The sequence below is a fragment of the Salvelinus fontinalis genome, chromosome 34 (genome assembly GCF_029448725.1).
Source record: "Salvelinus fontinalis isolate EN_2023a chromosome 34, ASM2944872v1, whole genome shotgun sequence".
Classification (NCBI taxonomy): Eukaryota; Metazoa; Chordata; class Actinopteri; order Salmoniformes; family Salmonidae; genus Salvelinus; species Salvelinus fontinalis.
The window spans coordinates 32378548-32406047 of record NC_074698.1 but is presented as its reverse complement, the minus strand read 5'-3'; the positions used below and the strand labels follow the sequence as shown (position 1 = coordinate 32406047).

At 49.6% G+C, this 27500-nt stretch overlaps 1 protein-coding gene across 1 annotated transcript in view; it reads right to left on the bottom strand.

Moving 5' to 3' along the window:
* Positions 1–27500, bottom strand: part of LOC129832791 (intermembrane lipid transfer protein VPS13B) — a 239016-nt gene that overhangs the window by 109546 nt on the left and 101970 nt on the right. Inside the window, exons 10-13 of the mRNA XM_055896791.1 lie at positions 18948–19216; positions 15409–15504; positions 10339–10461; positions 8193–8330 (exon numbers count right to left, since the gene is read on the bottom strand). Of these exons, the coding sequence (XP_055752766.1) occupies positions 8193–8330; positions 10339–10461; positions 15409–15504; positions 18948–19216 (626 nt within the window). The remainder of the gene's footprint in view (positions 1–8192; positions 8331–10338; positions 10462–15408; positions 15505–18947; positions 19217–27500) is intronic.

The following is a 27500-nucleotide window of genomic DNA, read 5'->3' as shown; positions in this document are numbered from 1 at the left end:
GACGGTACTGGGGGGGGGGGGGGGGGTCAACATAGGGTTAAACAGGCCTGATCAGACAACGGGACAGGGGGGGTCAACATAGGGTTAAACAGGTCTGATCAGACAACGGGACAGGGGGGGTCAACATAGGGTTAAACAGGTCTGATCAGACAACGGGACAGGGGGGGTCAACATAGGGTTAAACAGGCCTGATCAGACAACGGGACAGGGGGGACAGGGGGTGGGGGTCAACATAGGGTTAAACAGGCCTGATCAGACAACGGTACTGGGGGGGGGGGGGGGGGTCAGCATAGGGTTAAACAGGCCTGATCAGACAACAGGACAGGGTGGGTCAACATAGAGCTAAACAGGTCTGATCAGACAACGGGACAGGGGGGGTCAACATAGGGTTAAACAGGCCTGATCAGACAACAGGACAGGGTGGGTCAACATAGAGCTAAACAGGTCTGATCAGACAACGGGACAGGGGGGGTCAACATAGGGTTAAACAGGCCTGATCAGACAACGGGACAGGGGGGGTCAACATAGGGTTAAACAGGCCTGATCAGACAACGGGACAGGGTGGGTCAACATAGGGCTAAACAGGTCTGATCAGACAACGGGACAGGGGGGGTCAACATAGGGTTAAACAGGTCTGATCAGACAACGGGACAGGGGGGGTCAACATAGGGTTAAACAGGTCTGATCAGACAACGGGACAGGGGGGGTCAACATAGGGTTAAACAGGCCTGATCAGACAACGGGACAGGGGGGACAGGGGGTGGGGGTCAACATAGGGTTAAACAGGCCTGATCAGACAACGGGACAGAACGGGGAGGACAGGTTCTACTAACAGGGTGATGAGGACAGCTTCTACTAACAGGGTGATGAGGACAGCTTCTACTAACAGGGTGATGAGGACAGCTTCTACTAACAGGGTGATGAGGACAGCTTCTCCTAACAGGTTGATGAGGACAGCTAACAGGGTGATGAGGACAGCTTCTACTAACAGGGTGATGAGGACAGCTAACAGGGTGATGAGGACAGCTTCTACTAACAGGGTGATGAGGACAGCTTCTACTAACAGGGTGATGAGGACAGCTTCTACTAACAGGGTGATGAGGACAGCTTCTACTAACAGGGTGATGAGGACAGCTTCTACTAACAGGGTGATGAGGACAGCTTCTACTAACAGGTTGATGAGGACAGGTTGATGAGGACAGCTTCTACTAACAGGGTGATGAGGACAGCTTCTACTAACAGGGTGATGAGGACAGCTTCTACTAACAGGTTAATGAGGACAGCTTCTACTAACAGGGTGATGAGGACAGCTTCTACTAACAGGGTGATGAGGACAGCGTGCGTAACATAATGGGGGCTCATCCGGGATACCATTAAACCCACCGGACCCTGCTGCACTGAGCTCTCTGTGGTTAGTGATTGAGGTGTGATGGTAGGTTGTGAGTTTGGATGACTTGTTTAGTTTGTGCTTTCAGTAGATTGTTGTGTACAAGATGGCTGCCTCAGCCATCTCCAAGTTCATTGATGCGCCCTCTATTGATTGTTTGGTGAGGTTTCGAAAAGTAGACCTTATAGCTATAGCTGACCATTATGGATTTGTTATCCCTGAGAAAGCCCTAAAGGCTGAGCTTTTGGTGCTAGTCAGGGAGGGATTAGTAAGAGAAAGAATTCTCTCATTGAAAGGAGAGGAGACGGGTAGACTTTCCGATGCCAAGTCGGAGGACAGGGCAGAGGAAGGGGTTGCTCGTACCCCCTTTACATTGCCTCGATTCGATCCTTTATCTTCTGCTTCAGGTCGTTCAGACGGGACCGCTAGGCTGAAGGTGAGGCTGGCCCGGTTAGAAATGGAGCAAAAAGATAAAGAGAGACAAATGCATTTTGACCTTGAAATTAGGAAAATAGAAGCCGACAAGGAGGTGAGGATCCGACAGCTAGAGCTAGAAGCTGGCTCCAGTACGACTCCAAAAGCTGCTCATCATCAAGCCCACTTTGATGTAAGTAAAAATATAGCTTTAGTCCCACCATTCCGAGAGTCAGAAGTTGATTCCTATTTCTCTGCGTTTGAGCGTGTGGCCGCTGCGCTGCATTGGCCACTCGAGGTTTGGCCTCTCCTGTTGCAATGTAAATTGTCTGGGAAAGCCCAGGAAGTAGTAGCTGCTCTCTCGCTGGAAGACAGTTTACACTACGAAACAGTTAAAACTACCGTGTTGCGGGCTTATGAGTTGGTGCCTGAAGCTTATAGACAGCGCTTCAGGAACCACAAGAAACCCTCTCACCGTACTTTTGTTGAGTTTGCTAGGGACAAAGAGTCTCTGTTTAATCGATGGTGTTCAGCCAGCAAAGCTAACACATTTGCTGATATTCGGGAGTTGATGCTGTTGGAGGATTTTAAAAGCAACCTCCCAGATAGAATTGTAGTTCATTTAAATGAACAGAAAGTGGTGACATTGGCCCAGGCAGCAGTGTTGGCAGATGAGTACGCTTTGACACACAAGACTGTCTTTGGTGCACCTCGTTTTGAAGGTAGACTGATTACGTCATCAGTGCCTCATTCAGGTCGTTTTTCCTCTGACAAGTCTTTTCATGAAATCCGTGAATGTTTTTACTGTCACCAAAAGGGTCACGTGATTGCGGACTGCCCAGTTTTGAAAAATAAACCGAAACAGTCCCAGTCACCTTCCCCAAAAAGGAAAAGTTTGGGTTTAGTCAAGTCTTTGGCTCGTCCGTTGGTCCGAGGTATTGATTCAGCATTTGAGAAACCGGATCCTGTTTATGCTCCGTTTATCTCTACCGGTTGTGTTTCCTTAACTGGAGAACAAGCTGATCAAAAGCCAATTAAAATCTTACGAGACACCGGGGCGGCGCAGTCAGTAATCATTACTGATGCTTTACCCTGGTCTCCTGAAACGTATTGTGGCTCGCATGTTATATTACAAGGGATAGAGACAAAAACAGTACCTGTACCATTACACTGGGTCCACTTAGTGTCAGACTTGGTATCAGGACGTTTCCGTGTTGGTGTAGTGTCTACACTGCCAGTAAAAGGAGTCACATTGCTATTAGGGAATGATATTGCTGGTGGTAACGTTACTCCTGTGTTAGAGGTAGTAGACAACCCAGAAATCAGAACTACAGATGAGAAATTGGTTCAAGCATTTCCACATGTTTTTCCTGCTTGTGTCTTAACGAGGGCACAATCTCGCAAGCTTGGAGATGTGGTGGATTTGGCTAGTTCCATTTTTGAGAATGTTGAAGTAGAAGACAATGCACCGAGTATTCCTTCTGCAAGTCCGACAGTTTTTACTCCTGTAAAAACTAAGAAAGGGGACTGCGAAATCGCACCCCAATTACATGACATTCTTTTGTCTGTCACCCCTGAGAAGGTGATTGAATGTCAAAGAGGAGACACCAGTCTTAGCAAGTGTTTTGCTTCGGTAATTTCCATTGAGGAAGCTAAAACAAGAGAGACTGCCTACTTTATGGAAGCAGGAGTTTTGATGCGTAAATGGGCAGCTCATGACACCGTTAATGACTGGAGTGAAGTGTGTCAAGTGGTTGTTCCTACACCGTTCCGACAGCAGGTGCTGTCACTCGCCCATGACCAGGCGTGGTCTGGACATTTGGGGATCACAAAGACTTATAACCGGGTCCTTCGTCATTTTTTTTGGCCAGGTTTGAAGTCTGACGTGGTCCAATTTTGTAAAACATGTCACGTATGTCAACTCACTGGGAAAGCGAATCAAACAGTTCCTAGAGCACCGCTCTACCCGATTCCTGTGGTGGGGGAACCGTTTGAAAGAGTGATAGTTGATTGTGTAGGTCCGTTGCCGAAAACCAGGTCAGGTAACCAGTTCCTATTAACAATAATGTGCAGTGCTACTCGATACCCAGAGGCTATTCCTCTCCGTACTATTACGGCTAAGACTGTGGTGAAGGCACTGGTGAAGTTCTTCTCTACGTTTGGACTCCCTAAAGTAATCCAAACTGATCAGGGATCCAACTTTATGTCCAAAATGTTTTCAAATGTGTTAAAGACATTGTGTATTTCCCATCAGGTCTCAAGTCCGTATCATCCAGAGAGTCAAGGGGCTCTCGAACGCTGGCATCAGACGCTGAAGGCAATGCTACGCAAGTATTGTATGGATACCAGTACCGATTGGGATGAGGGGGTGCCCTTTGTCCTATTTGCTATAAGGGAAACGATACAAGAGTCCTTAGGGTTCAGCCCTGCTGACCTTGTGTTTGGACACACCCCACGGGGTCCGCTGAAAGTTTTGAAGGAGCATATCTTATCTCCTACACCCAGTAGCGCCCCTAAAAATGTGTTGGATTATGTCAGTAAAATGCGGGAGAGACTGCACGCCGCATGTGCGTTGGCCCAAAAGTCTCTTTCCTCTTCGCAAAAACGCATGAAGGTGCATTATGACAAAAAGGCTGTTGGCCGTTCTTTTGCACCAGGGGATCAAGTTTTAGTTTTGTTGCCAATTCCTGGCTCATCTCTGTCAGCACGTTTTTCTGGACCATATCTGGTGGAAAAGAAACTCAGTGACACCAACTATGTGATAAAGACCCCAGATCGGAGGCGTTCTTCCCGTGTGTGTCATGTTAACATGCTAAAAGAATATTATGTACGTGACTCTCCAGACAGCTCCTCAAGTAAGCCGGTCCAGCCCGCCGTCTCCAGTGTGGCTGCGGTGGTGCTGAAGCCTGGCTGGGACCTAGAGGAGGATAAGGAGGATGGGTTGGAGTTACGCCATACGTTACAGCAGTGTGAACGCCTATGTAATTCAGAGATGCTGAAGAAGTTACCCTCTCAAATGGAACATTTGGATAGCGATCAAACTAAGGACCTTATCCTATTGATAAACAGTTTTCTTAGTGTGTTTCAGGACGTTCCAAGTCGCACGTCCATCTTGGAACATGACGTGGATGTGGGCAACGCTGCTCCTATACGTCAGCATCCGTACCGGGTTAATGCAAAGAAAAGGGAGGTAATGAAAAGTGAGGTAGCTTATTTATTACAGAATGACATGGCAAAACCCAGTAACAGCTCCTGGAGTTCCCCATGTATTCTTGTTCCTAAGCCTGACGGTACGTCCCGCTTATGCACGGACTATCGTCGAGTAAATGCAGTTACAAAGTCTGATTCTTTTCCTCTACCTCGATTAGATGACTGCATTGATAGAATTGGCTCTGCTGCTTACGTTAGTAAGTTAGATTTGTTAAAAGGTTATTGGCAGGTGCCTCTGACCTCTCGAGCTTCTGACATATCGGCTTTTGTTACGCCTGATAACTTTGTACAATACACTGTGATGCCCTTTGGCATGTGTAATGCACCTGCTACTTTTCAGCGTCTAGTTAACATTGTGTTTGCAGATGTGCCAAATTGTACTGCATACCTTGATGATGTGGTGATACATTCGTCTACTTGGTCTGATCATCTCTCCACTTTGAAAAGTGTGTTTCAGCGGTTGGAGAATGCTTCTTTAACCCTCAATTTGGCCAAGTGTGAGTTTGGGAAGGCTACGGTGACTTACTTAGGGAAACAAGTGGGACGAGGTCAAGTGCGCCCAGTAACTGGCAAGGTGGAGGCAATTGTTGCTTTTCCTGCTCCCACGACTCGACGCCAGTTGCGCAGATTCCTAGGGATGGTAGGGTACTATCGTACATTCTGTAAGAATTTCTCGACGGTAGTAGCTCCCCTTTCATCTCTGCTTAGTCCCAAGGTACCATTTAGGTGGTCCAAGGACTGTAACCATGCTTTTGAGTCCGCTAAAGCGCTACTTTGTAGTGCCCCAGTGCTTGCCGCCCCCAACTTTGACAAACCTTTTAAGTTGGAGGTTGACGCTAGTATAGTGGGGGTGGGTGCGGTTCTCTTACAGGAAGATGAAGACGGAGTGGATCGGCCCGTCAGTTTCTTCTCCCGTAAGTTCAACTCGTGTCAGTCAAGGTACTCCACAATTGAACAAGAGACGCTAGCTTTATTGCTAGCCTTACAGTTCTTTGAGGTATACGTGGGATCCAGTGCCTTGCCTGTAATGGTCTTCACGGACCATAATCCTTTAGTGTTCTTAAAGCAAATGTACAATCAGAACCGCCGCCTTATGCGGTGGGCTCTGATTGTACAAGGATATAATGTACAGATAGCCTATGTGAAGGGCTCAGCGAATGTGGTTGCTGACGCTCTATCACGGGTTTACTAACTGGGGAAGCGTTGGTTTTTGTTATTACAAACTGTATGTTTGCAAATTTTGTGGTGGGCGTGTTACGTTCCCCAGTTTCTGTGTTCTGTTTTGTATTTTAGTGTGAGTGTTTCAGGAGATGGCTTCCTGAAGTACTCCCCAACCAGCTGATTGGTCAACCCCAGGCTAATTGGTGATTGGAGCTGACCCCGCCCCCTCGTCAAGAAGCAGCTGACTCTAATCACCATTGCCACCTGAAGATAAAAGCCAGTGTTCTGCCCAAGAGAGAAAAAATTGAGAGAGAGAGAGGAGATGAGATTTGGAGTAGAGATTTGGAGATTGAGAGAGAAAAATTAGATTGTGATATAGTGTGGGTTGTGTATCAGAAAGTGTGGTATGTACTGTTGTTGTTGGTAGCAGTTTTGCTATATCCTGTGTTTGTGAGTGTTTGTGAAATCATTAATAATTACTCTGTTTCATTTGTTCCCAGGGGGGGAAGGAGAAGGCACTTTGGGAGTGCTTAGGCAAGAGGCCCGCGGGCATACATATACCCGTAGTATATTTACTGTCTAGGCACACGAGGTAAGACCTGGGCGGACCACCCCCTGTATTTTGGGTAGGGCACCAGACGGTGCTAAGTTAGGTAAGTTAAGTGGGTAGGCAGGTTAGATAGGAGAGGGGGAACTTTGATATTTACTTTCTTTGCTTTGGTTCCGTCCAGCCCCTTTTCCCCATATTACCGTGTAAGAAAATAAATTCTAGTAAACGGTAAATTCTGCTTTTGTGTCATCCTTACTCGCACCTACAGTCCATACCTCTTGCACTTCAGAGAGTTGAGTTGTAGCAGGGAGTTGCGTTCCCTCTTCTCAGAGGCGTGCGTAACAGTGATGAGGACAGCGTCCCCTAACAGGGTGATGAGGACAGGGTGATGAGGACAGCGTCCCCTAACAGGGTGATGAGGACAGCGTCCCCTAACAGGGTGATGAGGACAGCGTCCCCTAACAGGGTGATGAGGACAGCGTCCCCTAACAGGGTGATGAGGACAGCGTCCCCTAACAGGTTGATGAGGACAGGGTGATGAGGACAGGGTGATGAGGACAGCGTCCCCTAACAGGTTGATGAGGACAGGGTGATGAGGACAGCGTCCCCTAACAGGGTGATGAGGACAGGGTGATGAGGACAGCGTCCCCTAACAGGTTGATGAGGACAGGGTGATGAGGACAGCGTCCCCTAACAGGGTGATGAGGACAGCGTCCCCTAACAGGGTGATGAGGACAGCGTCCCCTAACAGGTTGATGAGGACAGGGTGATGAGGACAGCGTCCCCTAACAGGGTGATGAGGACAGGGTGATGAGGACAGCGTCCCCTAACAGGGTGATGAGGACAGCGTCCCCTAACAGGGTGATGAGGACAGCGTCCCCTAACAGGGTGATGAGGACAGCGTCCCCTAACAGGGTGATGAGGACAGCGTCCCCTAACAGGGTGATGAGGACAGCGTCCCCTAACAGGGTGATGAGGACAGGGTGATGAGGACAGCGTCCCCTAACAGGTTGACGAGGACAGCGTCCCCTAACAGGGTGACGAGGACAGCGTCCCCTAACAGGGTGACGAGGACAGCGTCCCCTAACAGGGTGATGAGGACAGCGTCCCCTAACAGGGTGATGAGGACAGCGTCCCCTAACAGGGTGATGAGGACAGCGTCCCCTAACAGGGTGATGAGGACAGCGTCCCCTAACAGGGTGATGAGGACAGCGTCCCCTAACAGGGTGATGAGGACAGCGTCCCCTAACAGGGTGATGAGGACAGCGTCCCCTAACAGGGTGATGAGGACAGCGTCCCCTAACAGGGTGATGAGGACAGCGTCCCCTAACAGGGTGATGAGGACAGCGTCCCCTAACAGGGTGATGTTTAATGTAAAGACTGTAGGTCAGACACAGTATTAGGAGATGGCAGTCATGTGATAATAGCGTGATAATAATTGTGCACTATCGGGCCTGTGTGAGTTCTGACCTTGTGATTGGTGGCATCCAGGATGAACTCTGCTCTGACCCCGTTGTTCTCTGGGGAGCGGTAGTCGAACAGGGAGTTGGTCAGGTAGGTCATTCCTCTACCGCTCAGACTCTCTCCACAGCTGAAGAACACTGCATCCTGGGAGGAGGAGAGGACACACAATCAATCACAGTATAGAAACACACTGACACAGTCCTCCTCTACATCACAATAGAAGAAGAGAGACCTCCCTCAGTCCTCCTCTACATCACAACAGAAGAAGAGAGACCTCCCTCAGTCCTCCTCTACATCACAACAGAAGAAGAGAGACCTCCCTCAGTCCTCCTCTACATCACAACAGAAGAAGAGAGACCTCCCTCAGTCCTCCTCTACATCACAACAGAAGAAGAGAGACCTCCCTCAGTCCTCCTCTACATCACAACAGAAGAAGAGAGACCTCCCTCAGTCCTCCTCCACATCACAATAGAAGAAGAGAGACCTCCCTCAGTCCTCCTCTACATCACAATAGAAGAGAGCCCTCCCTCAGTCCTCCTCTACATCACAATAGAAGAGAGCCCTCCCTCAGTCCTCCTCCACATCACAATAGAAGAGAGCCCTCTCTCAGTCCTCCACTACATTACAACAGAAGAGAGACCTCCCTCAGTCCTCCTCTACATCACAATAGAAGAAGAGAGACCTCCATCAGTCCTCCTCTACATCACAATAGAAGAAGAGAGACCTCCCTCAGTCCTCCTCTACATCACAATTGAAGAAGAGACCTCAGTCCTCCTCTACATCACAATAGAAGAAGAGAGACCTCCCTCAGTCCTCCACTACATCACAATGGAAGAGAGACCTCCCTCAGTCCTCCTCTACATCACAATTGAAGAAGAGACCTCAGTCCTCCTCTACATCACAATAGAAGAAGAGAGACCTCCACCAGTCCTCCTCTGCATCACAATTGAAGAAGAGAGACCTCCCTCAGTCCTCCTCTACATCACAATTGAAGAAGAGACCTCAGTCCTCCTCTACATCACAAAAGAAGAAGAGAGACCTCCATCAGTCCTCCTCTACATCACAATAGAAGAAGAGAGACCTCCCTCAGTCCTCCACTACATCACAACAGAAGAAGAGAGACCTCCCTCAGTCCTCCTCTACATCACAATAGAAGAAGAGAGACCTCCCTCAGTCCTCCTCTACATCACAATAGAAGAAGAGAGACCTCCCTCAGTCCTCCTCTACATCACAATTGAAGAAGAGACCTCAGTTCTCCTCTACATCACAATAGAAGAAGAGAGACCTCCCTCAGTCCTCCTCTACATCACAATAGAAGAAGAGAGACCTCCCTCAGTCCTCCTCTACATCACAATAGAAGAAGAGAGACCTCCCTCAGTCCTCCTCTACATCACAATAGAAGCGAGCCCTCCCTCAGTCCTCCACTACATCACAATAGAAGAAGAGAGACTTCCCTCAGTCCTCCTCTGCATCACAACAGAAGAAGAGAGACCTCCCTCAGTCCTCCTCTACATCACAATAGAAGAAGAGAGACCTCCCTCAGTCCTCCTCTACATCACAATAGAAGAAGAGAGACCTCCCTCAGTCCCTCAGGATGGTTGAGGAAGGAGAGGAGGGTTGAGGAAGGAGAGGAGGGTTGAGGAAGGAGAGGAGGGTTGAGGAAGGAGAGGAGGGTTGAGGAAGGAGATGAGGGTTGAGGAAGGAGAGGAGGGTTGAGGAAGGAGAGGAGTGTTGAGGAAGGAGAGGAGGGTTGAGGAGGGAGAGGAGGATTGAGGAAGGAGAGGAGGGTTGAGGAAGGAGAGGAGGGTTGAGGAAGGTTGAGGAGGGTTGAGGAAGGAGAGGAGGGTTGAGGAAGGAGAGGAGGGTTGAGGAAGGAGAGGAGGGTTGAGGAAGAGAGGAAGGTTGAGGAAGGAGAGGAAGGTTGAGGAAGGAGAGGAAGGTTGAGGAAGGAGAGGAGGGTTGAGGAAGGAGAGGAGGGTTGAGGAAGGAGAGGAGGGTTGAGGAAGGAGAGGAAGGTTGAGGAAGGAGAGGAAGGTTGAGGAAGGAGAGGAGGGTTGAGGAAGGAGAGGAGGGTTGAGGAAGGAGAGGAGGGTTGAGGAAGGAGAGGAGGGTTGAGGAAGGAGGGTTGAGGAAGAAGAGCCTAGTTCTTTACCTCCTCCCGTCTGTTCAAGTTCTCCTCAAAGTCCCGCACTCCCATGATGCCTTTCAGGCAGAGCGCCCGGACGCCCACGATGCCGATCTGACAGTCGAAGAAGGGTTCCCCCATCATCAGCACCTAGAGAAGAGGAGAGGTGAGGAGGAGGAGGAAGAGAGGAGAGGAAGTTTGGAGCGCTTTAGAGAGTTGATCAGACCACAGGGCTCCTGGGGAAATGGAGACAGACTCAGGAACCTTCCCTACAGTGGAGAAGCCCGGTCTAAAAACAGACCCCATAACGCCATTCATTCACAGAGAGGAATGAAGCCACCTGCGGTACAAGGTTTAAGAGCCCATATCATTGGCCTATCATGAACAGGGCTCTTTAACAGCGATTAGCGTGTGAGCCGTGTTACTCTGTGGTGGCGGTGAAGTTACAACGTCATTCTGCCGTTATGAAAGACCAGGGTCAGATGAAGGTCACCGCTCTCAATCTGCTGTAGCAGTCTGGAACCACTAGCAGGACCAAATGGCACCCTATTCCCTATATAGTGCACTACTTTAGACCAGAACCCATAGGGCCATAGGGTCTTGGTCAAAAGTAGTGCACTAAACAGGGAATAGAGTGCCATTTAGGAGGCTACCTAAGTGCGGTTCCCCTTGCTTACCGTGGGTTACCCCGAACCACACCAATAAAACCTTATGTTTTAATAATTACAAGCCCTGCTTTCCCAATTTCACCATTCCCCTCTCCTCTCCTCTCCCTGCTTCCACGGCCCTCCTCCTCCTCGTTCCCTGTTTCACCATTCCCCTCTCCTCTCCTCTCCTCTCCCTGCTTCCACGGCCCTCCTCCTCCTCGTTCCCTGTTTCACCATTCCCCTCTCCTCTCCTCTCCTCTCCCTGCTTCCACGGCCCTCCTCCTCCTCGTTCCCTGTTTCACCATTCCCCTCTCCTCTCCTCTCCTCTCCCTGCTTCCACGGCCCTCCTCCTCCTCGTTTCCTGTTTCACCATTCCCCTCTCCTCTCCCTGCTTCCACGGCCCTCCTCCTCCTCGTTCCCCGTTTCACCATTCCCCTCTCCTCTCCTCCCCTCTCCTCTCCCTGCTTCCACAGCCCTCCTCCTCGTTCCCCGTTTCACCATTCCCCTCTCCTCTCCCTGCTTCCACGGCCCTCCTCCTCCTCGTTCCCCGTTTCACCATTCCCCTCTCCTCTCCTCTCCTCTCCTCTCCCTGCTTCCACGGCCCTCCTCCTCCTCGTTCCCCGTTTCACCATTCCCCTCTCCTCTCCTCTCCTCTCCCTGCTTCCACGGCCCTCCTCCTCGTTCCCTGTTTCACCAATCCCCTCTCCTCTCCCTGCTTCCACGGCCCTCCTCCTCGTTCCCTGTTTCACCAATCCCCTCTCCTCTCCCTGCTTCCACGGCCCTCCTCGTTCCCCGTTTCACCATTCCCCTCTCCCTGCTTCCACAGCCCTCCTCCTCCTCTTTCCCTGTTTCACCAATCCCCTCTCCCTGCTTCCACAGCCGCCCTCCTCTTTCCCTGTTTCACCATTCTCCTCTCCTCTCCCTGCTTCCACGGCCCTCCTCCTCGTTCCCCGTTTCACCACCCCCCCCCCCCCCTCCCTCCTATCTGTTCCATTACTTTGGGAGACCAGCCAGAGACCCAGGTAATCAGTATCCCAGAGAATAAGGTATAAAAATATTTGTAATGCCCGAGGGGAACGGGGAAAGGTTCTGGGCCGAGGTCTGGTCCTGAGCTGTGAATTCCACTGGATCCACAAAGCCCTTAGATGAGTGGCCTGGAGAGAGTTTATGAATGTACTCAGAGAGAGAATTAAAAACACACCCCTCGGTCCAACAGAGTGTCTGCCTCTCTTTAAATGGGATGAATAATAACACAGGCTTATAAAGAAAGACCGGCAGCTGTACGGTCAGAGGGATGAGATTACAGTCTGTTATAGTGTAGTCACAGTGAGGGATGAGATTACAGTCTGTTATAGTGGAGTCACAGTGAGGGATGAGATTACAGTGTAGTCACAGTGAGGGATGAGATTACAGTCTGTTATAGTGGAGTCACAGTGAGGGATGAGATTACAGTCTGTTATAGTGTAGTCACAGTGAGGGATGAGATTACAGTGTAGTCACAGTGAGGGATGAGATTACAGTCTGTTATAGTGGAGTCACAGTGAGGGATGAGATTACAGTCTGTTATAGTGTAGTCACAGTGAGGGATGAGATTACAGTCTGTTATAGTGTAGGCACAGTGAGGGATGAGATTACAGTCTGTTATAGTGTAGTCACGGTGAGGGATGAGATTACAGTCTGTTATAGTGTAGTCACAGTGAGGGATGAGATTACAGTCTGTTATAGTGGAGTCACAGTGAGGGATGAGATTACAGTCTGTTATAGTGGAGTCACAGTGAGGGATGAGATTACAGTCTGTTATAGTGGAGTCACAGTGAGGGATGAGATTACAGTCTGTTATAGTGTAGTCACAGTGAGGGATGAGATTACAGTGTAGTCACAGTGAGGGATGAGATTACAGTCTGTTATAGTGTAGTCACAGTGAGGGATGAGATTACAGTCTGTTATAGTGTAGTCACAGTGAGGGATGAGATTACAGTCTGTTATAGTGTAGTCACAGTGAGGGATGAGATTACAGTCTGTTATAGTGGAGTCACAGTGAGGGATGAGATTACAGTGTAGTCACGGTGAGGGATGAGATTACAGTCTGTTATAGTGGAGTCACAGTGAGGGATGAGATTACAGTCTGTTATAGTGGAGTCACAGTGAGGGATGAGATTACAGTCTGTTATAGTGTAGTCACAGTGAGGGATGAGATTACAGTCTGTTATAGTGGAGTCACAGTGAGGGATGAGATTACAGTCTGTTATAGTGTAGTCACAGTGAGGGATGAGATTACAGTGTAGTCACAGTGAGGGATGAGATTACAGTCTGTTATAGTGTAGTCACAGTGAGGGATGAGATTACAGTCTGTTATAGTGGAGTCACAGTGAGGGATGAGATTACAGTGTAGTCACGGTGAGGGATGAGATTACAGTCTGTTATAGTGGAGTCACAGTGAGGGATGAGATTACAGTCTGTTATAGTGGAGTCACAGTGAGGGATGAGATTACAGTCTGTTATAGTGTAGTCACAGTGAGGGATGAGATTACAGTCTGTTATAGTGTAGGCACAGTGAGGGATGAGATTACAGTCTGTTATAGTGTAGTCACAGTGAGAGATGAGATTACAGTCTGTTATAGTGGAGTCACAGTGAGGGATGAGATTACAGTGTAGTCACAGTGAGGGATGAGATTACAGTCTGTTATAGTGGAGTCACAGTGAGGGATGAGATTACAGTCTGTTATAGTGTAGTCACAGTGAGGGATGAGATTACAGTCTGTTATAGTGTAGTCACAGTGAGGGATGAGATTACAGTCTGTTATAGTGTAGTCACAGTGAGGGATGAGATTACAGTCTGTTATAGTGTAGTCACAGTGAGGGATGAGATTACAGTCTGTTATAGTGTAGTCACAGTGAGGGATGAGATTACAGTCTGTTATAGTGGAGTCACAGTGAGGGATGAGATTACAGTCTGTTATAGTGTAGTCACAGTGAGGGATGAGATTACAGTCTGTTATAGTGGAGTCACAGTGAGGGATGAGATTACAGTCTGTTATAGTGTAGTCACAGTGAGGGATGAGATTATTGTATATGATAGCACAGTCTGTTATATACCAGGGTAATGTATATGATAGTACAGTCTGTTATATACCAGGGTAATGTATATGATAGTAGTCTGTTATATACCAGGGTAATGTATATGATAGTACAGTCTGTTATATACCAGGGTAATGTATATGATATTACAGTCTGTTATATACCATGGTAATGTATATGATAGTACAGTCTGTTATAGTGTAGTCACAGTGAGGGATGAGATTACAGTGTAGTCACGGTGAGGGATGAGATTATTGTATATGATAGTAGTCTGTTATATACCAGGGTAATGTATATGATATTACAGTCTGTTATATACCAGGGTAATGTATATGATAGTACAGTCTGTTATATACCAGGGTAATGTATATGATAGTAGTCTGTTATATACCAGGGTAATGTATATGATATTACAGTCTGTTATATACCAGGGTAATGTATATGATAGTAGTCTGTTATATACCAGGGTAATGTATATGATAGTACAGTCTGTTATATACCAGGGTAATGTATATGATATTACAGTCTGTTATATACCAGGGTAATGTATATGATAGTAGTCTGTTATATACCAGGGTAATGTATATGATAGTACAGTCTGTTATATACCATGGTAATGTATATGATAGTAGTCTGTTATATACCAGGGTAATGTATATGATATTACAGTCTGTTATATACCAGGGTAATGTATATGATATTACAGTCTGTTATATACCAGGGTAATGTATATGATAGTAGTCTGTTATATACCATGGTAATGTATATGATAGTAGTCTGTTATATACCAGGGTAATGTATATGATAGTAGTCTGTTATATACCAGGGTAATGTATATGATAGCGCAGTCTGTTATATACCATGGTAATGTATATGATAGTACAGTCTGTTATAGCGTAGTCACAGTGAGGGATGATATTACAGTCTGTTATATACCAGGGTAATGTATATGCATGGTACAGTTGTTCTGTTAGAACCATCTCCATACAGTGTAATGGGGTCAAATAGCATACACATAAAACATATAGAAAATAACATTGACTTCAGTAGGGATCCCTGTTCTAGTAATCCTATTTCTATGGACAGAAGGGTTCCTACCTCGATAGTGATTCCCTCTTGCTCCACAGAGAGTACTGTCTGTGTGTCTCCGTGTGTCCCCGTGTGTCCCCGTGTGTCCCCGTGTGTCCCCGTGTGTCCCCGTGTGTCTCCGTGTGTCTCCGTGTGTCTCCGTGTGTCTCCGTGTGTCCCCGTGTGTCCCCGTGTGTCCCCGTGTGTCCCCGTGTGTCTCCGTGTGTCTCCGTGTGTCTCCGTGTGTCCCCGTGTGTCCCCGTGTGTGTGATGTAGAACAGAGCAGAGACAGAAGGGTCGTTACCTCCATGGTGATGCCCTCCTGCTCCAGACAGAGCCCCTCCCTGCTCTTCATCTTCTGTGGACTGTAGTAACTGCTCTCCGCCTGCATCTCTGTCAACTGGTCACACACACACACACACACACACACACACACACACACACACACACACACACACACACACACACACACAGAGAGCGAGAGAGAGAGGGGAAACATGGTTGATAAACATGCAAGATAAACAAAGTCAACATCATTCTCTTTGGGATCTCACAGAACAAGGCCCCAGAGAGTTGTAATACTTAACTTTAAACACCAGAAAATCAGAGCGAAACCGAGAGAGAAACAGAGAGAGAAACCAAAGAGAGAAAGAGACAGAGAGAGAGGAACCTTAGAAGAGAGAAACCAAGGAAAGAAAGAGAGAGAGCGAGAGAGAAACCAAGGAAAGAAAGAGAGAGAGAAACCAAGGAGAGAAAGAGAAACCAAGGAGAGAGAGAGAGAGAGGAGAGAAAGAGAGAGGGAGAGAGAAACCGAGAAAGAGAGAGAAACCGAGAGAGAGAGAGAGAGAGAGCAGTATCGGTAGATCTGAGGAGTAATGTCCTCCTATAGACATGTCTGTGTCTCACTGAGATGGAGAGGATCAGAGATTGACAGAGAGACAAACATAAATCAAACTAAGAGACATTACACTCTTCTGTTGAGTGGAGGTCTCTGGTTCTCATGACAACACACGTACTGTCTTAAACACCCTTCTGGTCAGGGGGAGAGGAGAGAGAGGGTAAGGTGAGTCTGGTCAGGGGGAGAGGAGAGAGAGGGGGTAAGGAGAGTCTGGTCAGGGGGGAGAGGAGAGAGGGGGTAAGGAGAGTCAGGCCAGGGGAAGAGAGGAGAGAGGGGGGTAAGGAGAGTCTGGTCAGGGGGGAGAGAGGAGAGAGGGGGTAAGGGGAGTCTGGTCAGGGAAAGAGAGGAGAGAGGGGGTAAGGAGAGTCTGGTCAGGGGGGAGAGAGGAGAGAGGGGGTAAGGAGAGTCTGGTCAGGGGAAGAGAGGAGACAGGGGGGTAGGGAGAGTCTGGTCAGGGGGAGAGAGGAGAGAGGGGGTAAGGAGAGTCTGGTCAGGGGAGAGAGGAGAGAGGGGGTAAGGAGAGTCTGGTCAGGGGGAGAGAGGAGAGAGGGGGTAAGGAGAGTCTGGCCAGGGGGGAGAGAGAGGTAGGGAGAGTCTGGTCAGGGGGAGAGGGGGGTAGGGAGAGTCTGGTCAGGGGGAGAGGGGGGTAGGGAGAGTCTGGTCAGGGGGGAGAGGGGGGTAGGGAGAGTCTGGTCAGGGGGGAGAGGGGGGTAGGGAGAGTCTGGTCAGGGGGAGAGAGAGGTGTGATGGCTGGGTGGGTGCAGCTCAGTCCCATCGTTTCAACACAGGAAGCAGGTGCAGGTTAGAACAGACTGGAGCAGCTGCACCTTATTATACTACTGATGGAATCTCCTCCCTCCTCCCTCTCTTCTCCTCCCTCCTTCCTCTTTCCCTCTCTTCTCATCCCTCTCCTTCTCCTCCCTCTCTTTCCCTCTCTTCTTCTCCCTCTTTCCCTCTTCTCCTCCCTCTTTCCCTCTTCTCCTCCCTCTTTCCCTCTTCTCCTCCCTCTTTCCCTCTTCTCCTCCCTCTTTCCCTCTTCTCCTCCCTCTTTCCCTCTTCTCCTCCCTCTTTCCCTCTTCTCCTCCCTCTTTCCCTCTTCTCCTCCCTCTTTCCCTCTTCTCCTCCCTCTTTCCCTCTTCTCCTCCCTCTTTCCCTCTTCTCCTCCCTCTTTCCCTCTTCTCCTCCCTCTTTCCCTCTTCTCCTCCCTCTTTCCCTCCCTCCTTCCTCTTTCCCTCTTCTCCTCCCTCTCTTTCCCTCTCTTCTCCTCCCCTCTTTCCCGCTCTTCTCCTCCCCTCTTTCCCGCTCTTCTCCTCCCTTCTCCTCCCCTCTTCTCCTCCCTTCATTCTCTGATATCCCTCTCTTCTCCTCCCTCCGTTCTGATATCCCTCTCTATCTATTTTGTTGTCAGCCAGCACGGCCCTGTAGATCCAACACATATTAAAATCATTCTTTATTTGGCATTTTGAACTTTCATAAACTTTTAAAACACGCGTCAATGGGCTCACTGATCCGTAGGAACTTAACAGCAAACTAAGAATCAAAAATCATGAAACAACCATGAATACACACAATGTTTTGTTGTTGTTGTTGACGGGAACAGAACGCTGTAAACAAACAATCAATAGTCCCACGTGCTGAGAATGGAACATCTCTGAAAATGACAAGATGTCAACAGCAGATCGGGAGGTGAATTACAGAATGGAAGATCTCTGTAAATGACAAGATGTCAACAGCAGATCGGGAGGTGAATTACAGAATGGAACATCTCTGTAAATGACAAGATGTCAACAGCAGATCGGGAGGTGAATTACAGAATGGAACATCTCTGTAAATGACAAGATGTCAACAGCAGATCGGCGGGTTAAACTACAGAATGGAACTCTGCCTAGTAGGAGAAGGTTTCTCTCTCGTTCCAACCTTTCACGTGTTTCCTATAAAGTCATTAGGTAAAATGCCAGTATTTCTGATCAAATAAAACAGATTTCATGACCGAGGGGAGTTATTCTGAATCAGAATGGGAAATAACGTCCTGGTGTTTCACTGTCATGTCAGAGAGAGAGAGAGAGAGAGGCAGGTCTCTGCACTGCCTGCCGGGCTGTTCAAAGGGAAATTACCCCTCAAATGAAATACTTCCTGCTAAATGTGAACGTTTAAAACCAAACGCCATCCCTTCAGCTGTCTGCAATTACTCCTGAGGAGAGAGCCAATTAACTGATTAGAAGAAGTCAAACACTACAGGAACAATTTAAACATTATTAGAAAAGCGCCAGGCTCCATTTGGCATGACAGAGAGACTGAGAGAGACTGAGAGAGACTGAGAGAGACTGAGAGAGACTGAGAGAGACCGAGAGACGGAGAGAGACGGAGAGAGACCGAGAGAGACGGAGAGAGACGGAGAGAGACGGAGAGAGACCGAGAGAGACGGAGAGAGACCGAAAGAGAGACCGAGAGAGACCGAGAGAGACCGAGAGAGACCGAGAGAGAGACAGAGAGAGACCGAGAGAGACGGAGAGAGACAGAGAGACCGAGAGTGACCGAGAGAGACCGAGAGAGAGACAGAGAGAGACCGAGAGAGACGGAGAGAGACAGAGAGACCGAGAGTGACCGAGAGAGACCGAGAGAGACCGAGAGAGACCGAGAGAGACCGAGAGAGACCGAGAGTGACCGAGAGTGACCGAGAGAAACCGAGAGAGACGGAGAGAAACCGAGAGAGACGGAGAGAGACCGAGACGGAGAGAGACCGAGACGGAGAGAGACCGAGACGGAGAGAGACCGAGACGGAGAAAGAGCGAGACGGAGAAAAGGCAGCTGTGGTACAACAACAATAATGTTAATAGGAAAAATTCAGAATTGCAAAAATAACTTTATATTTTAATTCTAGCACATTCCAGAATATTCCAACCCTGGACGCACACAGACACACACACCCTCGCTGGTCTTCCTACCTTGAACGTGACAGAGGCCTTGGTGCAGTAGAAGCCTATGGATACAATAGGGTCTTTATGTGGGTTCTGCAGAGGGCTGGAGCGGCCTCCCTCCTCCCCCTGCTGGTAGAAGCCTTCCTCTCCCTCCTCATCCTCAGCTCCCACGATGGCTGGGACGAAGGACCAGGCCCAGGACACCCAGCCCTGGTCCCCATCCTCCCCCTGCATGTAAAGCTCTGGGCTGGGGTATTGTCCTGCCATGGCCTGGGCCTCTGGGTCTCCTTCCACACCTGAGGAACAAGAACACAACACAGATCAGTCAGCTTGATGTCAATACACTGGAAGGCTGGGGGACCACGGGAAGGCTGGGGGGACCACGGGAAGGCTGGGGGGACCACAGGAAGGCTGGGGGACTAGGGGAAGGCTGGGGGGCTACGGGAAGGCTGGGGGACCACGGGAAGGCTGGGGGACCACGGGAAGGCTGGGGGGACCACGGGAAGGCTGGGGGGACCACGAGAAGGCTGGGGTACTACGGGAAAGCTGGGGGACTAGGGGAAGGCTGGGGCCCCACGGGAAGGCTGGGGGGACCACAGGAAGGCTGGGGGGACCACGAGAAGGCTGGGGGACTAGGGGAAGGCTGGGGCCCCACGGGAAGGCTGGGGGGACCACAGGAAGGCTGGGGGGACCACGAGAAGGCTGGGGGGACCACGAGAAGGCTGGGGGGACCACGAGAAGGCTGGGGGGACCACGGGAAGGCTGGGGGACTACGGGAAGGCTGGGGGGACCACGAGAAGGTTGGGGGGACTACGGGAAGGCTGGGGGGACCACGAGAAGGTTGGGGGGACCACGAAAAGGCTGGGGGGACCACGGGAAGGCTGGGGGACTACGGGAAGGCTGGGGGACTACGGGAAGGCTGGGGGACCACGGGAAGGCTGGGGGACCACGGGAAGGTTCGGGGACCACGGGAAGGCAGGGCGACTACGGGAAGGCTGGGGGACTACGGGAAGGCTGGGCGACTACGGGAAGGCTGGGCGACTACGGGAAGGCTGGGCGACTACGGGAAGGCTGGGGGGACCACGGGAAGGCTGGGGGACCACGGGAAGGCTGGGGGACTACGGGAAGGCTGGGCGACTACGGGAAGGCTGGGGGACTACGGGAAGGCTGGGGGACTACGGGAAGGCTGGGGGACTACGGGAAGGCTGGGGGACTACGGGAAGGCTGGGGGACTACGGGAAGGCTGGGGGACTACGGGAAGGCTGGGGGACTACGGGAAGGCTGGGGGACTACGGGAAGGCTGGGGGACTACAGGAAGGCTGGGGGACTACGGGAAGGCTGGGGGGACTACGGGAAGGCTGGGGGACTACAGGAAGGCTGGGGGACTACAGGAAGGCTGGGGGACTACAGGAATAATTGAATTTAGTTCATTAGGATCCCCATTAGCTGTTGCACATGCAGCAGTTACCCTTCCTGTGGTCCACACAGAACACAAGTACAGAACAAGTTTAGACACGAACAACCTGAGGTGTCCTGTAATAAGACAGACAGGAACAACCTGAGGTGTCCTGTAATAAGACAGACAGGAACAACCTGAGGTGTCCTGTAATAAGACAGACAGGAACAACCTGAGGTGTCCTGTAATAAGACAGACAGGAACAACCTGAGGTGTCCTGTAATAAGACAGACAGGAACAACCTGAGGTGTCCTGTAATAAGACAGGCAGGAACAACCTGAGGTGTCCTGTAATAAGACAGGCAGGAACAACCTGAGGTGTCCTGTAATAAGACAGACAGGAACAACCCGAGGTGTCCTGTAATAAGACAGACAAACAACCTGAGGTGTCCGGTAATAAGACAGACAGGAACAACCTGAGGTGTCCTGTAATAAGACAGACAGGAACAACCTGAGGTGTCCTGTAATAAGACAGACATGAACAACCTGAGGTGTCCTGTAATAAGACAGACATGAACAACCCGAGGTGTCCTGTAATAAGACAGACAAACAACCTGAGGTGTCCGGTAATAAGACAGACAGGAACAACCTGAGGTGTCCTGTAATAAGACAGACATGAACAACCTGAGGTGTCCTGTAATAAGACAGACATGAACAACCTGAGGTGTCCTGTAATAAGACAGGCAGGAACAACCTGAGGTGTCCTGTAATAAGACAGGCAGGAACAACCTGAGGTGTCCTGTAATAAGACAGACAGGAACAACCTGAGGTGTCCTGTATTTAGACAGACACGAACAACCTGAGGTGTCCTGTAATAAGACAGACATAAACAACCTGAGGTGTCCTGTAATAAGACAGGAACAACCTGAGGTGTCCTGTAATAAGACAGACAGGAACAACCCGAGGTGTCCTGTAATAAGACAGACACGAACAACCCGAGGTGTCCTGTAATAAGACAGACAGGAACAACCTGAGGTGTCCTGTAATAAGACAGACAGGAACAACCTGAGGTGTCCTGTAATAAGACAGGCAGGAACAACCTGAGGTGTCCTCTAATAAGACAGACAGGAACAACCTGAGGTGTCCTGTAATAAGACAGACAGGAACAACCTGAGGTGTCCTGTAATAAGACAGACATAAACAACCTGAGGTGTCCGGTAATAAGACAGACAGGAACAACCCGAGGTGTCCTGTAATAAGACAGACACGAACAACCCGAGGTGTCCTGTAATAAGACAGACAGGAACAACCTGAGGTGTCCTGTAATAAGACAGGCAGGAACAACCTGAGGTGTCCTGTAATAAGACAGACAGGAACAACCTGAGGTGTCCTCTAATAAGACAGGCAGGAACAACCTGAGGTGTTCTGTAATAAGACAGACAGGAACAACCTGAGGTGTCCTCTAATAAGACAGACAGGAACAACCTGAGGTGTCCTGTAATAAGACAGGCAGGAACAACCTGAGGTGTCCTCTAATAAGACAGGAAGGAACAACCTGAGGTGTTCTGTAATAAGACAGACAGGAACAACCTGAGGTGTCCTCTAATAAGACAGACAGGAACAACCTGATGTGTCCTCTAATAAGAGGACTCTTGTCAAATGTAATCTGTATAACCGACATATTGATGAAATAAAGACGATTAAAATAAAGTCCAATGTGTTCGACCATATGGATCTCAGCTCCTGTTTAAACACTCAACTTATAACCTTGAACCTTCAACCTTAAAACAACAAACTCTTGCAGACTTTAGTGATAATAGAATTATAGGGGAACTCTCATCATTTCAGGGAACGAATTAACCATCAGTGAAAGAAAACACAGCTTTGATTACATGTCAGTGAGAGAGCGGGGTGACGAGGCCCTCTTAATGAACCTGGACTTCCTGTGGGTTGGAGCCGGAGAGAGCAGAGCCTCGGAGAGAGTAGAGCCTCGGAGAGAGCAGAGCCTCGGAGAGAGCAGTGCCCCGGAGAGAGCAGTGCCCCGGAGAGAGCAGTGCCCCGGAGAGAGCAGTGCCCCGGAGAGAGCAGTGCCCCGGAGAGAGCAGTGCCTCGGAGAGAGCAGAGCCCCGGAGAGAGCAGAGCCCCGGAGAGAGCAGTGCCCCGGAGAGAGCAGTGCCTCGGAGAGAGCAGAGCCTCGGAGAGAGCAGAGCCTCGGAGAGAGCAGAGCCTCGGAGAGAGCAGTGCCTCGGAGAGAGCAGAGCCGGAGAGAGCAGAGCCTCGGAGAGAGCAGAGCCTCGGAGAGAGCAGTGCCTCGGAGAGAGCAGTGCCTCGGAGAGAGCAGTGCCGGAGAGAGCAGTGCCTCGGAGAGAGCAGAGCCTCGGAGAGAGCAGAGCCGGAGAGAGCAGTGCCTCGGAAAGAGCAGAGCCTCGGAGAGTAGGGAGGTTGGTGACGGAAACATGACATGGCACCGAGGCACGCAGGTGAGGCAGGATGTAGTGCTTTTCAGTCAGACAGGCAGTCAGGTAGGCAGACAGGTAGGTAAGCAGGTAATCGGTCAGCCAGCCAGCCAGTCAGCCAGTCAGCCAGCCAACCAGCCAGCCAGCCAGTCAGCCAGCCAACCAGCCAGTCAGCCAGCCAGTCAGCCAGCCAGCCAGTCCATACTGCTTCAGGCTAGAGCAGTGGTTCACAAACGTTTCCATTCATGCCCCTCTTCCATCATCATCAGTTTTAAGGTGAATTTCCTACAGCATCCTGGCAGTAGAGTTCTGGCCCAGTGGATTATCCTGACAGTAGAGTTCTGGCCCAGTGGAGCATCCTGGCAGTAGAGTTCTGGCCCAGTGGAGCATCCTGGCAGTAGAGTTCTGGCCCAGTGGATTATCCTGACAGTAGAGTTCTGGCCCAGTGGATCATCCTGGCAGTAGAGTTCTGGCCCAGTGGATCATCCTGACAGTAGAGTTCTGGCCCAGTGGAGCATCCTGGCAGTAGAGTTCTGGCCCAGTGGATCATCCTGGCAGTAGAGTTCTGGCCCAGTGGATCATCCTGACAGTAGAGTTCTGGCCCAGTGGATCATCCTGACAGTAGAGTTCTGGCCCAGTGGATCATCCTGACAGTAGAGTTCTGGCCCAGTGGAGCATCCTGACAGTAGAGTTCTGGCCCAGTGGAGCATCCTGACAGTAGAGTTCTGGCCCAGTGGATCATCCTGACAGTAGAGTTCTGGCCCAGTGGATTATCCTGACAGTAGAGTTCTGGGCCAGTGGACCATCCTGACAGTAGAGTTCTGGCCCAGTGGATTATCCTGACAGTAGAGTTCTGGCCCAGTGGAGCATCCTGACAGTAGAGTTCTGGCCCAGTGGATCATCCTGACAGTAGAGTTCTGGCCCAGTGGATCATCCTGACAGTAGAGTTCTGGCCCAGTGGATCATCCTGACAGTAGAGTTCTGGCCCAGTGGATCATCCTGACAGTAGAGTTCTGGCCCAGTGGATCATCTTGACAGTAGAGTTCTGGCCCAGTGGATCATCCTGACAGTAGAGTTCTGGCCCAGTGGATCATCCTGTTCATGGCTAACCAAGGGCTGAATCACAGTGACCAGTCAGTCACAGGCCTGGGCCAGGACCGGGGGAGAGGAGCTGGGGGCTGTGGGCCGGCAGCCAAGCTGCAAGGCTGTAGGCGAACCACTCGACCAGGGGCTGAGGAGAGGAACTGGGGGCTGTAGGCGAACCACTCAGCCAGGGGCTGGGGAGAGGAGCTGGTGGCTGTGGGCCGGCAGCCAAGCTGCAAGGCTGTAGGCGAACCACTCGACCAGGGGCTGAGGAGAGGAACTGGGGGCTGTAGGCGAACCACTCAGCCAGGGGCTGGGGAGAGGAGCTGGTGGCTGTGGGCCGGCAGCCAAGCTCCGGGGCTGTAGGCGAACCACTCGGCCAGGGGCTGGGGCCTGTGAGCGAGTCGCCTGGAGGGGGTCACGCGGTTCTCTAATGTGGCTCCCCTGACCTATGAACCTGTATCGTCGTGTCTGTTTCCCTGAGCTGGCCTGCTCCCCTCTGCGACAGCCAGGGGAAGCTGATGTCAATTGACAAGAATGTACTCGCTCTCTCTAAAAACAATAACACGCGTGAGGTCACAGCACAGGAATCCCACAGGCTTAGGCGGTGAAAATTATGTCATGTTTTAATTAAATCTTTCACTTTGCGAATTGGCAGTTGAGAAATCCACTGTTCTGGCTTTTTCCGGCCGTTGTTTTGTTTTTGGTACTTCCTGTGAGAGTCTGAGGTGTCTGGTCTAAACACCAAGCCCTTTTACCGGTCGTCGGTTTGTACTTCCTGTGAGAGTCTGAGGTGTCGGGTCTAAACACCAAGCCCTTTTACCGGTCGTCGGTTTGTACTTCCTGTGAGAGTCTGAGGTGTCTGGTCTACACACCAAGCCCTTCTACCGGTCGTCGGTTTGTACTTCCTGTGAGAGTCTGAGGTGTCTGGTCTACACACCAAGCCCTTCTACCGGTCGTCGGTTTGTACTTCCTGTGAGAGTCTGAGGTGTCTGGTCTACACACCAAGCCCTTCTACCGGTCGTCGGTTTGTACTTCCTGTGAGAGTCTGAGGTGTCTGGTCTAAACACCAAGCCCTTTTACCTCCAGCCCTGCGCTTCCTGCCTGACGACTCAGATAGATTTGAAGTCGTGAAGCAATAAAAAGAAAGAATAATTAAAAATCTAGTGATCAGAACTGTGTCTGGGCCGAGGCTTTGAGGTGTTAAATCCAGTGAACAGAACTGTGTCTGGGCCGAGGCTTTGAGGTGTTAAATCCAGTGAACAGAACTGTGTCTGGGCCGAGGTTTTGAGGTGTTAAATCCAGTGAACAGAACTGTGTCTGGGCCGAGGCTTTGAGGTGTTAAATCCAGTGAACAGAACTGTGTCTGGGCCGAGGCTTTGAGGTGTTAAATCCAGTGAACAGAACTGTGTCTGGGCCGAGGCTTTGAGGTGTTAAATCCAGTGAACAGAACTGTGTCTGGGCCGAGGTTTTGAGGTGTTAAATCCAGTGAACAGAACTGTGTCTGGGCCGAGGCTTTGAGGTGTTAAATCCAGTGAACAGAACTGTGTCTGGGCCGAGGCTTTGATGTGTTAAATCCAGTGAACAGAACTGTGTCTGGGCCGAGGCTTTGAGGTGTTAAATCTAGTGATCAGAACTGTGTCTGGGCCAGACTGGATGAGAGAGAGGACACTACAGAGCTGAACAGTCAGACTGGATGAGAGAGGGGACACTACAGAGCTGAACAGTCAGACTGGATGAGAGAGAGGACACTACAGAGCTGAACAGTCAGACTGGATGAGAGAGAGGACACTACAGAGCTGAACAGTCAGACTGGATGAGAGAGAGGACACTACAGAGCTGAACAGTCAGACTGGATGAGAGAGAGGACACTACAAAGCTGAACAGTCAGACTGGATAAGAGAGAGGACACTACAGAGCTGAACAGTCAGACTGGATGAGAGAGAGGACACTACAGAGCTGAACAGTCAGACTGGATGAGAGAGAGGACACTACAGAGCTGAACAGTCAGACTGGATGAGAGGGGACACTACAGAGCTGAACAGTCATACTGGATGAGAGGGGACACTACAGAGCTGAACAGTCAGACTGGATGAGAGAGAGGACACTACAGAGCTGAACAGTCAGACTGGATGAGAGAGAGGACACTACAGAGCTGAACAGTCAGACTGGATGAGAGAGAGGACACTACAGAGCTGAACAGTCAGACTGGATGAGAGAGAGGACACTACAGAGCTGAACAGTCAGACTGGATGAGAGAGAGGACACTACAGAGCTGAACAGTCAGACTGGATGAGAGAGATAAAGGACCGCCGGGGATAAAGGACCGCCGGGGATAATCAGTTATTATTTTTATTTGTTCTATTGCAATTATTTCGTCGGGGGTTTTCAACGTTAATTTTATATCCTCAGATTTTAGAGTATTCTGAAAATATTTTTTGTGCAAATGGGGCATTGAGTTTTCAATATTGGTCAGGTATATCAGGAGATTATCTACGAAAAAGTGTCGTTTCTATTCATGTTTATCAATACTGATACCTGTTGCATGTGGGTGCTGTCTAATTCTTTCAGCAAGTGGTTCAATTAGAAGTGCAAACCGGAAGGGGACAGAGGACATCCCTGTCTTGTGCCCCTTTCTAAAGCAATTTCATTACATAATGTATTATTTGTGTATATTTGTGCTTTAGGACATTTATACAATATTTTTTATAAATTGCATTATTTCAGCTGGAAAGGTAAAAGCTTCCAAAGTTTTGAATAGAAAAGGCCGTCGAATGCCTTTTTGGCATTTAACAGCCTTAATTGATAAAACTATATTTAGTTTTTTTTGCGTATTCTATTAAACAAACATATTCTAGTATTTGTTAGTAAGTGTTGTTTTTAATAAAGCCTGTTTGATTGATATGTATCATGTCTGGTAAGAGATTGTTCAGTCTAAGAAGCCAGTTGTTTCATTCCAATTTATATATAATTTTTAAATTATAAACTTTTAAAATTGTCATTAAATCACGTTGTTGGTTTCTAAAGTCTGTTTTTGTATCTTAATCTTTTACAATTACAACTGATTGTATTAGTTTTATTACAAGATGCTAGATATTTACCAGGTTAATTTGCCATGAAGTAGCTTTATATTAGAGTTCAACCTGGTAGTTGTCGGCTTCTGTTCGAGTAAAAAGATCACATTCCTGCTCCAGATCAAACATGTTATTTTCTTCTTCACCTTCGAAGACTTTTTACGGGGTTGAGCAGATACACTACATGACCAACAGGATGTTGGACACCTGCTCGTACAACAATGTCATTACAAAATCACTGGCATTAATATGGAGTTGGTCCCCCCTTTGCTGCTCTAACAGCCTCCACTCTTCTGGGAAGGCTTTCCACTAGATGTTGGAACATTGCTGCTATAACAGCCTCCACTCTTCTGGGAAGGCTTTCCACTAGATGTTGGAACATTGCTGCTATAACAGCCTCCACTCTTCTGGGAAGGCTTTCCACTAGATGTTGGAACATTGCTGCAATAACAACCTCCACTCTTCTGGGAAGGCTTTCCACTAGATGTTGGAACATTGCTGCTCTAACAGCCTCCACTCTTCTGGGAAGGCTTTCCACTAGATGTTGGAACATTGCTGCTATAACAGCCTCC